This window comes from Oreochromis niloticus, linkage group LG4 (assembly GCF_001858045.2).
Source record: "Oreochromis niloticus isolate F11D_XX linkage group LG4, O_niloticus_UMD_NMBU, whole genome shotgun sequence".
Taxonomy (NCBI): Eukaryota; Metazoa; Chordata; class Actinopteri; order Cichliformes; family Cichlidae; genus Oreochromis; species Oreochromis niloticus.
Genome location: NC_031969.2, coordinates 27115650 through 27128249, shown reverse-complemented (window position 1 = coordinate 27128249; position 12600 = coordinate 27115650). Strand labels below are relative to the sequence as shown.

Sequence of the window (12600 nt, the reverse complement as noted above, 5' to 3'; positions counted from 1 at the left end):
TGGAAAGAAAGCTGTGATGGTAACACCATCACACAGAAACCAAGAACAACAGACACATTTTAACCAATAGTATTTAATGTTTTATGCAACTTTCTGCTAAGGCCCAATCTCCCCCAACAGTACTATAAGGTAAACCAGTCCCTTGCATTTTATTGGCCAAAAATAAATTCAAACATACCTAAATAAATATGTGTTTATGGTGGGGGAGTGGGGAAGGGGGTAAACAAAACATTAACAGTTCTAATTAAAGGCAACTTGAAAAACAACAGTTTTCCCCATAAAACTGGTTTAAATTGAGAAGTTTAAAAAAATGTTAAAAGGGATCTCCTCTCAACAGCTTCCACCCCATATCAAGTAGCACAACTCTAAAACCATTCATTATAAAAACAGAGGTGAAACACTGCCACCATCTGGAAGTTATACGCTTTGGTCACAGGAGTTTGACGAGGATATGAGAGGGAGGGGGTACATGAGACCGTCAACTCTGTCCCTCCTCGTCACAAACTATTCAGGTCTGGAATTTATTCGAGGCAAGGGTTCCCAGAACAGCAGGTTGAATGACATAGTGCCATAGATATTTAGGGTTCAATACAATAACAGCCCCCCGACTGGTTCCCTCAGTTAAGTTCAGGGAAATGAAAACAAAAATATTTGAGCTAGCGGAGTTCAGACTACCTTGGACCAGAATGGCTCATGCATGGATGTATCTGTGAGTGTGTATAGGTATGAGGGCCTTCCACAGTCCTTTCCATCTGGCCAAGCTGAAGCAGTTCTATACTTCATTTTATTTTCTCTTTTTTTTTTTAAAGCAGAAAAGAAAAATCTGAAACACTGAACCCCATTTTTCACCAACACGGTGGAAAAACTTGCCCCTTGCTATGTGAGTCATCCAGGGCTTTGACCCCTAGAACGATGTCACCCTTTTGAGAAAGCAGGGCAGGTGGGCTGGGGTAGATGGATATGAGAGGGATGAAGGGTGACGTGTTGTCTCCCCAAACCATCCATGACTTCTCACCCACCCCTTGCCGCCATCTGACCAGTTTCCCCTTGGGCTTTTCATGGCAAGGTGGGATGCTGTTAGGAGGGGGTGACACAGTATGGCGTCGCTCCCGCCCCACACCACCCTTTTAAATGAATTCAGTTCGCTAGTCAGTTAAGGGGTGTGGGCTCAGTTTGAAGCGCTGCTGTTGGAGGAGCTGGATGTGGAAGCCATTGCCATGCCTGAGGTGCCCGACGAGGCCACTGACTTGCGGATGTGGGGCATAAGGAAGGGGTCACTGGCCAGCTGATGCACATCGATGCGGTCCTCCTTACGGTAGACTAGACAGCGCCTTATAAAGGCCTGGGGAGTGAACGAAAAACAGGGTGTAAGGACAGTACGTGCACTTGACTGCAGAGATTTTAAGGGGAGAAAAAAAGTGTTGCAGTTGAAGTATTTGAAAATGCAAAGCCAAAAATCATGAGTGCGATACCTTAGCTTCAGGTGTGACTACAGGTTTAGGGGGAAACTGAACTTCTGTCGCCTTCAGGATGGTGTTTTCCTGTAAAATGTCCTGCTGGGACTGATTGTGGCCAAAGGGCTGCAAAAGAAAAAAGCAGCTAAAACAAAACCTAACAAAACAAACAAACAAAAAAAACAATAGGCTTTTTTTGACACAGGAGAGTGAAAACAGTTTGGGAGGCATTTGCGATTTATTTCTAAGGGGTTAACTTGAGGAATAAGGATGAGAAACTACCAAATGTGCAGTTTACCTTTTAAAAAGAATGGCCTACAGAGATATTTGAGGGTTACGAGTGTGACTGTTTGTGCTGATATTTTTGTGTTGTTGTAGGTTAGCTTTAATGAAAAAAAATGTAGGTATGCACAAACACTGCTTCTGCCTGAGCCAGGTCAGTCTCTACGTACCATTTAGAATGTGTTAAATGTGATAAGAATCAGCTAAACTTTATTATTCCCAGAGGGTAATTAGGTTGTCATAGCAGCACACATACAACAGACAACAAAGCAATAAAATGAAGTGGAGAACTAGAGATACAAATAGATAAACAAAGAGGCATAAATATAAACATAGAAAAGAATAACACCAATATTTCTGGGATATTAAATGGATGACGCAAAACAAAACAAAACAAAAACACCAACACCAACCAAACAAACCAACAATACCAAGTTGATCTACAAAAACTGAATATAAATAATTCACATGCGCTGTTGTGCAGTTATACTAAATTTCTTTTCTCTAAAAATAAATGTGGAAAAAAAAAAAAATCATCTAAAATGATCCCAAATGCAGCTCAGCCGTCTTTTTAAAATGTTTATTCAGCGCGAGTTTCCTACCTTGCGGCCATACAAACACTGGTAGAAAATGACTCCCACAGACCACACGTCAACTTTATTGGAGATTTTGGGTGGTTCCTTGCCAACAACGAAGCACTCTGGGGGAAGGTACCTAAAAAAGAAGACGGGAGCCGTGTTAATATTCATGAATTTCAGCAAGCCCAATTACTGTCTGGACTTTCAAGGTGCACTCAACAGCATAACAATTATTTAAATAAACGTTGCACTCTAAATAAAAACCAGGCAATCAGAGTTAAATTGCAAGATGAGCTTTACATATACACTTATACACAAACCGGAACTGCAGAAACAACCATTAACAAAAACATTACAACTATTACGAGTAAAGAACTGCTTTAAATGCTTTTTAGCTACAACCTCACTTCAGTTTTTTGTTTTACATGCATAATCCTGATTATGTTTTCTCTCCATTGTTATGGTATTATTCCGCGACCAGTCAATTACAATCAGTGACACAAACACTGAATATTTCTACCCTGCCAATATTAAGAAGGAATGCAGATATTCAACACAAGTGACTTCAAGTGCCCCTTAATTTCACTCCTTTGCAATTTCATTACCTTCAGACAATCCAGACAGTGTGCTGTACAATCTGACAAAATTCCCATCTCCATTGACTATAAGCCTGCTCAGCTTTCACTGTGCAGCTGTGTCATATTTTAGCTACCGTCCCACCTCCCAGAGACACTCTCTTTACCAATAGCTGTTGTGTGAAATTTTCTCTCCTACTAACCTGCAGAAATTCATTGGCTAATTTTTATACAAGCTTTAATAATTACCGGAAGGCTCGATACGACTTGTTCTCCACTCATGTACATTCGTTTCTGACCTTTCTAAACACCGTTATCTTTCAGCCTAAATCTTACCAGTACGTCCCTGCTCCCTGTGAAGTCAGCTCCATCCCATCCACCGAGTTGTAGCTGTCATCGTCCATGATCTTTGACAGGCCAAAGTCTGTGATCTTGATCTCCCCGCAAGCAGTGCCGTTCACTAACAGAATGTTACCTGAAAAGAGAGAGGAAAAGATTCACAGGCATGAAAGAAAATATCCAATATAAAATAAGATGGCAGCTGGCACAGTGGATCTATGTTTAGCACTTTTATTCCACAAAAAGTTCAAACCCAGGTAGGGTCTTTCTCTGGAGTTCTCATGTTCCTCCCTGTGCTTGCACAGGCTCTCTCTAGAACCTCCAGTTTCTTCCAACACCAAAAAACATGCCAGGTTAATGACACCCAAGTCAACACACAACCCTCTTGTAAAACACATTGCTAATCTTTTTTTACTGATTAAGGTATAAAACAAGAAAAAAGAAAAAGAAAGTTACTTGGTTATGAATGAATGAGGGTTTGTTCCTTGTTAATAACCTATCTATTAGGCAGTTTAAAAACTGCAGCAGCAGGAAGGCAAGTGGTTAATTTTACTGATGGTATTACTATTTATTGAACATAAAGAAGAAATGTGCCAAGCTCTAACGATGCAAGAGCAAAAGTGAAGACTTACCGGGTTTAAGGTCGTAGTGGATAATGGGCGGTCTGATCTCATTGAGGTACTTGAGGGCATTAACGATCTGCATGATGATGGAGCGGCCCTCTTTCTCTGACATTAACTTGTGCTGCTTCAGGTAGAAGTCCAAGTCATTACCCTCACAGTATTCCAGGACTGTGCAGAACCTGTTTCAAAACAAAGAGGAGGTGTTTAAGCACCTTGGCAGAATGTGGTGCAAGTTTCAAGTATTTGTTTTAAAAGCAATGACTTACGAGTCAGTGTCAAGTGAAAAGTAGTCATAGAGTTTAACTATTCGTGGGTGGTCGAGCTCTTTATGGATTCTATATTCTCTGCAAGCATGTCTGAAAATAACGCATTTATGCAATGAAGTTAAAATGGCACAGAAGATCAGTCAAAGCTATGTTAAATATACAATAGTATTGCCTTAAAAATGGCAAAGCACTCACTTGTGATAATTTTCCTTCTTCTCATCCCTCCAGTTCTTGTTTAACTGGTGAATTTTGACCGCAACGTACCTTTGCTCTGTTAGGTCAAAGGCCTGGAAAAAAAGTGCATCAGTAAGCATCTGTAGCAGCCATTGCTTTAATTAGCCAAAGCAGAACTTCAGATTTAAGTCCTGTTTATTAATAATATTTTTTAAACATTCAGGCATAATCATTTACTTGAAAATGCTGTAAAGGCAGCAAAACACAGACAAAAAATATATGAAAATGCAAGAAAAGAAAGAAAGACTGATTAATCTCTTTCCTCATTACTCACTCACCTTGTAAACTTCACTGAAACCTCCCCGTCCAAGTAAATGGAGTAGCAGGTATCGGTCATTTAGCGTAGGGTGATCTTTGAATCTGCACAGAACGGAGGGGAAAAAAAAAAAGGTATTAGGAGCAGAAGGACACCTCAGATTATTTTGGTGGAGAAGAGATGAAGAAAACAAAAGAACTTTCCAACACTGACGGCATTTTACCCCAACTAAACAATCTGGTAACAAAGCAATATTACTGACCTGGAACCTGAAACTTGTTATCCGTTTTAACTTAGAACAACTTGGAATGAAGCCAGTTACACTGACAAATAGGCTCTCAAAGGATTAGATACCAATATAAGTAAAAAAAAAAAAAAAAACCTGAAGTGCAGGAAGTGAAGTCTAAAATGGGTACAACCCGAATAAATTATTTGAAAACAGCATTTTAAACTATCTAACTATCATTACTTATTTTAAGTTACAACAGTCCATCTCACGGTGCTGTCAATACCAACTTATAATAAGATTAGATTTACAATATTGGTCATCATAAAACATTTTATTTTTATACAGCTTGGTTCTCCAAAACAAGGATTCCTTACTTCACTCAGTCTCTGTGTTCATGTCTAATTATATGCACAATAAACAAATTTTGCTCTATTCGTTTTTAGTAAGAGAACAAAGGAAAAAAAACTGCATATATTATCACAGGTGAAGTTCAAGAATTAATCAAATGGATTTGGAATGTATGAACACATTAAAATTAAAGTCACCTTATCTATGAATAACTAAGGTGTCACTTTAACAGCAATGCTATGTACATTGTACCCCTGCAAAGTCACAGTTCAGAGTTCATGGCCTCAGTCATTCGTGAATTTTTCCTTAGAACCTAACTAATAAGCGTTTGTATACATTCTGCAATTTTGCAGAAATGGCAAATATCCTCCACAAATTTTTATGGCCCCTTGAATGACAATAAAAATAGGCACTTATAGGCCTTTTTTTTTTTTTTTTTTTTTTTTTTTAAGACCACATCTGAAATTCACAGGTACTCTAGGAATACATCCAAAGAAAATTTCGGGGCTTGACTATACTCCATGTCTGAAATGGGACTAAGAAATCTTACTGGGAATTATCTTCATTATGGATCCTTTTCAGCTCGCGTATGTGAAGATTTCGCACTCGCTCCAATCTCTCTAGCTCTGCTTGGATCTCAGCCTCTTCCTGCAAAAGACAAAATATAAATGTGAGAAGCTGTGCAACAAAACAAAACAAGTAAAGAAAAGGTCCATAATGAGCACCTGGAATCAAAAACATGGAGGATTACCTTCTTCAGATGGCCTAATCTTAGCTTAAAGATTTCCTCCTGCTCATGGTACTCTGCCTGTGATAACCTGCAAGACCAAAAAAAAGGCAGCTCCAAATAAATATACAGAGGGATGATATCTAGTATAAAAGAGAAAACAAATGAACAAAAGCATCATACGCTTCACTTTCTGCTCCATTGGCCTTGCTTTTGCGTTTGTTTTGCTCAAGGCTTGGTGGTGGGGTCTGAGCCATGGAGGGCGGCTTGCGTTTGGCTAGCAGCTTCCTCTGCCTTTCAATCTCCTCTCGCTGGGAGTTGATTCTTTCCTGTTGTCTGGAAATAGACAATACATTAGCAGGAAAAATGGACCTAATAATTTGTTCAAGTATGAGCTAAGGAAATTAATCAACAACAGTAGATTCATATAAGGTTATGCATCCAGTTCAAATGCAAATAGCGCTAGTATATTATTGATTAAAACATTATTTCTACAGACACAGGAAAATTTGTATGTTTATGTGTGCACCTCCCATTTTGTCTTTCATGTGCTGTGTATCATTTGAGTGTATTTTTTATTTATTTATTTACAGATGCAGCAGTTGGAGGCCCATCGTGTCCATTTGCTTCATCATCTCCCCCCCACTTCTTTTCTCTCTTTCTTTCTGTCCCTTTTCTTTTTCTATTCCTCTGCTTTCTTCTCCCATCTTTCACCAACCTGGCCTTCATCCCCTGGCCGCTCCAGCATAATCCCCACACAGATAATAATATGAATAATAAAATAAGCTAAAAATAAATATATAATACAAAAAGATTAACAATGGGAGCCTACAGAGAGTATAAGGTGCTCCTGTTAGGAAAGCAAATGTGTTTGGCACAACAAAGCATTCAGACTATGATTCTGCTTGCTACAACTGCTGGAAAAAATTTTTTATTTTTCCCAGTCGGATTTTGACATTTAAACTAGCGCAATTACTTAATGCATTACAACACGCAGAGCCTCACTTGATAAGATTTTGGAAAGCATATCCATCTGTCCACTGCTCAGTGAAAGATGCACCGTGTCTCACTGTGGTGAAATGACCCAGTCGAAGCCTATCCTGCATACTTTTATCCCGGCATGCCATCTTCTCTTGTTTAGACTGGAATAAGGGGAGGGAAGAAAGGCAGGCATTAAAGCTGGATTATTTATTGTGAAGTGCCCTATTTCAGGATTTGTTCAAGTAGCTCATTAATCAAATGACTTATTCACTTTGGAAACTAATAGTTTAAAATTACATCAATGCATAAACATACCTTTTCAATCAGAAGCTTCTTGGACATGGTCACACACTTATTTAAGCGTTCCTTGTATCGCTCTAGCATTCTCTGTTGTTCATCAATTTGCCTCCTCAGATCACAGTTGGCCTGGAAGTGAACATAATCAAGCACGAAAATGTTCATATATGAAGAATGAAGAAAAATAATACTTTTTTATAAAAGCAGAAATGTCAACTCTAACATGCCTTGAGTGAAAAAAAAAAAAAAAAAAAAAAACCAAGACAGAAAACATGGTATTCTCAAAACCAATGAAAATTGCAAGCAGAGTAGCAGGGGTGAAGTATAATGAGATTAGTACCCGCAACAAATCGTCTATGCGGCCCTCCTTCTTCTCCAGGTCAGAGTTCTTGTTGTTCTCCATTGCTGTTAGTTTCTCTATAGTAAGGTCAGACTAAAGGGTACATTGAGCACAAAAGTGTCGGTTAATGCTGGATCAGTCTACATCACAGTGAAATGCAGTGCAACAAGTAGTTTCATCTAACAATATCTTCCATCTTATAGTGACTGCTTGTGACTTGTTGGTACATATGCTGACTATTTACCAACTTACAATTCAAATAAGAGTTAAATCAGACAAACAGCCAGCTGGAAGAGTGCGTCCAGTACCTGTGTGGCTTTGTGGAGCATGTGAAGAGAAGGAGGCTTCAGTGAACAAGAGGAGTGCTCTGTGTTGGAGCTGACGGATGACGGGCTTCCTTGCTGCACCTGGAAGATAGAAACACTCATCAGTCGCCTTCATCACAATAGTTGCGATAAAACATGGTAGCAATCTGGAACAAGAACACTTATGGAAATCGCAAAATGAAATAAATGAGAAGCATAGGAGATAAAATAGGCAAGTCTAAAGTTTTGGATGAAAAAAAGAAGCTCAGGTGTATTAAACAATTCATTTTACTTGGAGAGATGCAAGGCCTCTGGTTTACAAAAGTAGCAAATGTGCAACAGGTTCATCTAACCTCTTTTGGATTATAATATTATTAGCTGCCTTTTTGCTTGACAAACAGTATTAAATAAGCCATTTCTCATTCAATACTTTTTCCCCTTGGTTTTAACTGCTAAATGCATTGTACTGCACCGAACACAGATTCTGTACAGGGCATTTACAGACCACATTTGATTCTTCACATCTTCTTAATAAGACAAGTGAGACAATGGAAAGTGCTGAGATAAAACAAACAAACAAAAAAAAGAGTAAAGAAAAGCACGAGAAAGACCATAGAGCAAACGTGCTCACCATGACAGGGGGGTTGGACAGAGAGTGCTGTGGGGAAGAGCGGACCACTGGTGGAATTCCCCTGGCAGGGCTGGTACCAGGACCGCTACCTCCCGCAAACTGATAGACAGGTAACGGAAGAAATGACGAATGGAAGAAGAAGAAGAAGAAAAAAGCAGTTCAATGGAAAAGACCAAGGTGGCTAAAAGAAGGTGTTAGAAGATATGTGAAATATTATACACCCAATACTGAAGCATTCCAGAGGATGTGAGCGTAGCTGTTCCCAGCACAAAAAACGGGAGAACATTTTCTGCCACTCACCTCAAAATAATCACTAATTTTATGTCCTCTTGCTCCTGCTTTGCCTGGAACAGAGAATCGGGGAGTTCAGAAGGAGCTGAGGAAATGTGGGATACATGATAAAAAGAACTCAAAGAGACAATCCTACCTTGGCTGTCAAAGTGGTCTGCTTTGCGTTTCCTCACTCTCTGGTCATTTGCCTTTTTCTCAGGAGTCTGTGAGGAAAGTAGCATGAATCAGCCAAATGCATTACAATATAACACCCAGAGATGGGGTTGGCATTAAAAAAACAACAACAACAACAATAATGCTGTAAGGGTTAAGACTAACCTCTAGCTCTTTGTCACTGAGCGAGCCCACACTGCATAGACTCTGATTGGATGACTCATTTTGATTCTGACCTGAGCCCTATTAAAAGTCAGGTAAAAAAATACATGAGAGAATTTACAGAGAGCAAATAACCACACATATGCTTAAAAGGTGCAAGAGACATGTAGACATAAAGTTCATCCTCAAAATGCATGCCCGTGTGTGTGTGTGAGAGAGAGAAAGAGAGACGGAGAGCAAGAGCGAGAGAGAACGAGTTAGAAAAGAGAGTAAAATGGGTGACAAGCTGAGGGAAAGGATGCGGAGGCTTGGCTAAATACCATCACCATTAACTTCCCACAGAATGTAGACCTGCATCGGTTCTAATGCTGGTTCCCTAGGTGATGCCTGTCAATCAAGTGATTCACATCAGAATTCAGGAGGCACTGTCCAATCAGGGAGAGATACTTAGTCATTCAGAGCACACTAGAGCTCTCTCACTGAACCCTCCTAAAATGGCTGAACATTAGGCATGCTGCTGGGGATGTATTCCTCTGTCTCTCCGTCACCTTTAGATAATGTCATCTATTTTTCTCCTGTTCACTATAGTCTTAACTAGTGCCCCCTCCAGAGAAAGACATTGAAAAGATGCCTCGCGTCATTTACAAATGATGGTTTCTTTTTAACCCCCTCCAAATTCATATCTTGGTTGTTTTACAAAAACAAGGGGGCACTTTCCAACAGACTCTGACCCCCCTATGCTCCATTATCAAAAGGTGCTCTACATCTTTTTCTGCAAAGGATAACAATTTTCATGCCAAGTCAGTGATAACAAAGACAGTAGCAGTGCCACGAGGCTTTCCAAGGTCAAAGAAAAAACTCCAAACTTCTATGTAAGATTGAAGGCTTTTAGACCACCAACCGATATTTCTTCAGAGTGATTTGTTGAATTACTTCTCCCTCACTTTCTAAACCACCCCGCACACACACTTGTCATACAGGGTGGTTGTGGCATGATGCCTTAGCAAGAGCCGCCATCTTCTCTGCGGCAGCAGCCATGCCATGCTCTGGGCTCAGCTCTGCCTATGGCTGGCACAGGGCCCACTCCTGGCGCTGACTCTCACTCCCTAACTGTTCCAAGATCACCTTCCACAAAGACAGCCCCATCCATGTAGCAAGAAAGGGGGTGTGAGGCTAAATGCTGCCTTCACTTACACCTGGTCAAGAACCATTTCTGCATTCCTCTTCTGCTTTCACTCCTCCTCCCCCTACCACCCCTGTCCCGTCTGTGGCCTTTTTGGCAAGCATCACCACTTGCATATACAGCCGCTACATCATGAGCCAGGGAGAGATGCCATATCACACCAGCCAAAAAACACAGACACAGCTCAACCTTCTCCAGAGACAGACAAAGAAAAGGAGTGGGGCCAAGCTTGTCCAGGCCAAACAGCAGAATGATACTGAGGCTGAGTTAGACAAAGAAAGGGAAGAGATTCACAAAAATGTTTAATTAAGAAAATCTGTAATTATAATAAGCTCTCTGACTAGACTTCCGATGCTTCACCTTTGTGACATCTGCTGTAACACAAACCTTTGCCACACCGACCCCTGTGAAGCGAGCCTCCAGCAGCTCCTGCCGTCGGGGGTCCAAGCTATGCAGTTCTTCCATCATGGCTGCAGAGACAAGAGCACAGATTAAGGAAGGTGTTGAAGAGTGTGGAATATTCAAGTGGGAGTGAGGGTTCACTGTTTCAAAAGCCATCTTTTGTGATGAGTCATGGCTGTTTTTAGCTATATGGATGTGGAAAATTCCTGTTCTGAGTCATCAATAAGCTTGACAACAATGTTATACATCATGTGTTCAGCAAGTACCAGCCACAAAACTTTGTTACTCAATAATACATTGCACAGTCTAGCCCAACATATAGCTAATAACAGACATTGAATAGGCATTAAAGACGTGGGCCAGATGTGTGAGGTGATTGCTTGGAAATTATAGCATCATGTGATAACGCCCTGGCATTATAGGCCTAAGTTACATGGCGCTGGAGTTATGAAAGGTCACTAATGGAGGGGCTGCCAAGTACACTCACAGCAATGGAAAAGGCCACAATAGACAATAAGGGTCCAGCTTGCTAGCTTGTGCAAAGGTTAACGTTACACGCCCAACACTGTGTTCTAAGTCAGTTATCTATGAATTGCATGGATTAAAATAAAAAGTGCAACCTGTGGTATCCATGTCAATCCATGTCAAACAGCCCTTAATTCTACTCATTACAGGTTTGGCTGGCTCAACGTTATAATGACAACATATTGATCTAAAACATCCTCTGTGAATAACCCGCGAAGTAATCAGCCAAGACTGGAAAATGAGCTACAAGTCTACCGATGTTGGACATCACTTAGCGTAGCATTGCAATACAGCAGCTAACAGTTAACGTTAGCTAGTAACATAAAGATTGGATTTTTGACAAACAATTAACGCTCCCAGAACAGACAAACGTTGATTACTCCTGCTCGATCAAATGACTGCTCAGGCAAATAAATAGTAAATTGAACCCCGAAACAGTAAGGTGTTCTGCGAACATATTACATGGCTAGCATTAGGTATCCAACGGGCTAACTCAAAAAAGAAGCATCATCTCTGTTCTGTGTTGCCAGGTGCTCGTGCCACGAAGTCTCCATGTAGCGAGAGGCTTGCCCAGATATGTCATTTTCTTCGACAACCAACCGAAATACTTACTGTAATTTAATATTTTCACGGTCCTCTGAAGGGCCTGTTAACCCCGAAACTGTCTCCGTTGTTTCCCCCTGTTCTCGGCAGACCCTCCCAGGCTAGGCCGCATCCACAGCCGCGTCCCTCGCGTGCTTATTGCAACGATCAAGACACGGGAGCGCGCTGCGTAGCTCAGGGTAGACGACGGAGGATTCCCTCGGAGGCCTCGACAACTCCGGGTATCCCAAACCCGCCTTTCTATACCACTTAGGCGGGGATCCCCATCACATCCCTCTCTCCGAGGACCATACCGTGCATCGGTCGGGTTATCTCGTTCCACACAATGGCGACCCTCGAGATTCTGCGTTTTTCACCAGGTATAAATGATGTCTTTAAGCTAGCGTTAGTTACCCCCCCTATCTTTATCTCCCCCGGTGATGTGATGAATTTAGGGTCCTGGGTGTCAGCTCGACCAAAACAAAGTTCGTCTCCAGTCGCCTTCCTCGCTTCAGGGAAGAAACCAATCTATTTCGGAAGTTGTGCTGTTGCAGGCGTTTCAGCTGAATCCGGATCGATTCGGTTCGGTTCTCATGTTTTTGCAATGTAAACAATAATCAGTAAAATCTCATATTTTCTCGTGAGATTGGTCAAGTATTTTCACCTTCATTCAGTCCACGCCTGCTCCAAATCTCTTGTCTGGACCAATGGCAAATCCCTCTGTACACAATACAATTTACCAGCGCCCACCCACAGTTACTAAAAGGATCACTTATCAGAAAGTTCCCATCATGTTCACACCCACATACTTCACGGACTTAATATCAACAAATTGCT

General features: G+C 41.0%; 1 protein-coding gene across 5 annotated transcripts; it reads right to left on the bottom strand.

The window, feature by feature from the left end:
• Window positions 1-53: 53 nt before the first annotated feature.
• On the bottom strand, window positions 54-12549 carry tlk2 (tousled-like kinase 2). 5 transcript variants are annotated; one of them, XM_019357705.2, is made up of 21 exons: window positions 12428-12549; window positions 10615-10724; window positions 9075-9152; window positions 8893-8959; window positions 8766-8809; window positions 8466-8564; window positions 7838-7936; window positions 7530-7622; window positions 7208-7318; window positions 6917-7053; window positions 6095-6247; window positions 5936-6002; window positions 5735-5832; window positions 4630-4711; window positions 4313-4404; window positions 4118-4207; window positions 3861-4030; window positions 3226-3364; window positions 2339-2450; window positions 1473-1580; window positions 54-1342 (listed from the first exon to the last, which is right to left on the bottom strand). In XM_019357705.2, exons 2-21 carry the CDS (start codon window positions 10720-10722, stop codon window positions 1169-1171), a joined length of 2121 nt encoding a protein of 706 aa, XP_019213250.1. In that variant the 5' UTR covers window positions 10723-10724; window positions 12428-12549; the 3' UTR covers window positions 54-1168. The 5 variants fall into 5 exon arrangements, with proteins under 5 accessions (XP_019213250.1, XP_013125092.1, XP_019213249.1 ...); XM_013269638.3 differs by having other exon boundaries at window positions 10642-10724; window positions 12428-12548; XM_019357704.2 differs by lacking the exon at window positions 12428-12549 and adding an exon at window positions 11794-12413.
• Between the last annotated feature and the right edge of the window lie 51 nt (window positions 12550-12600).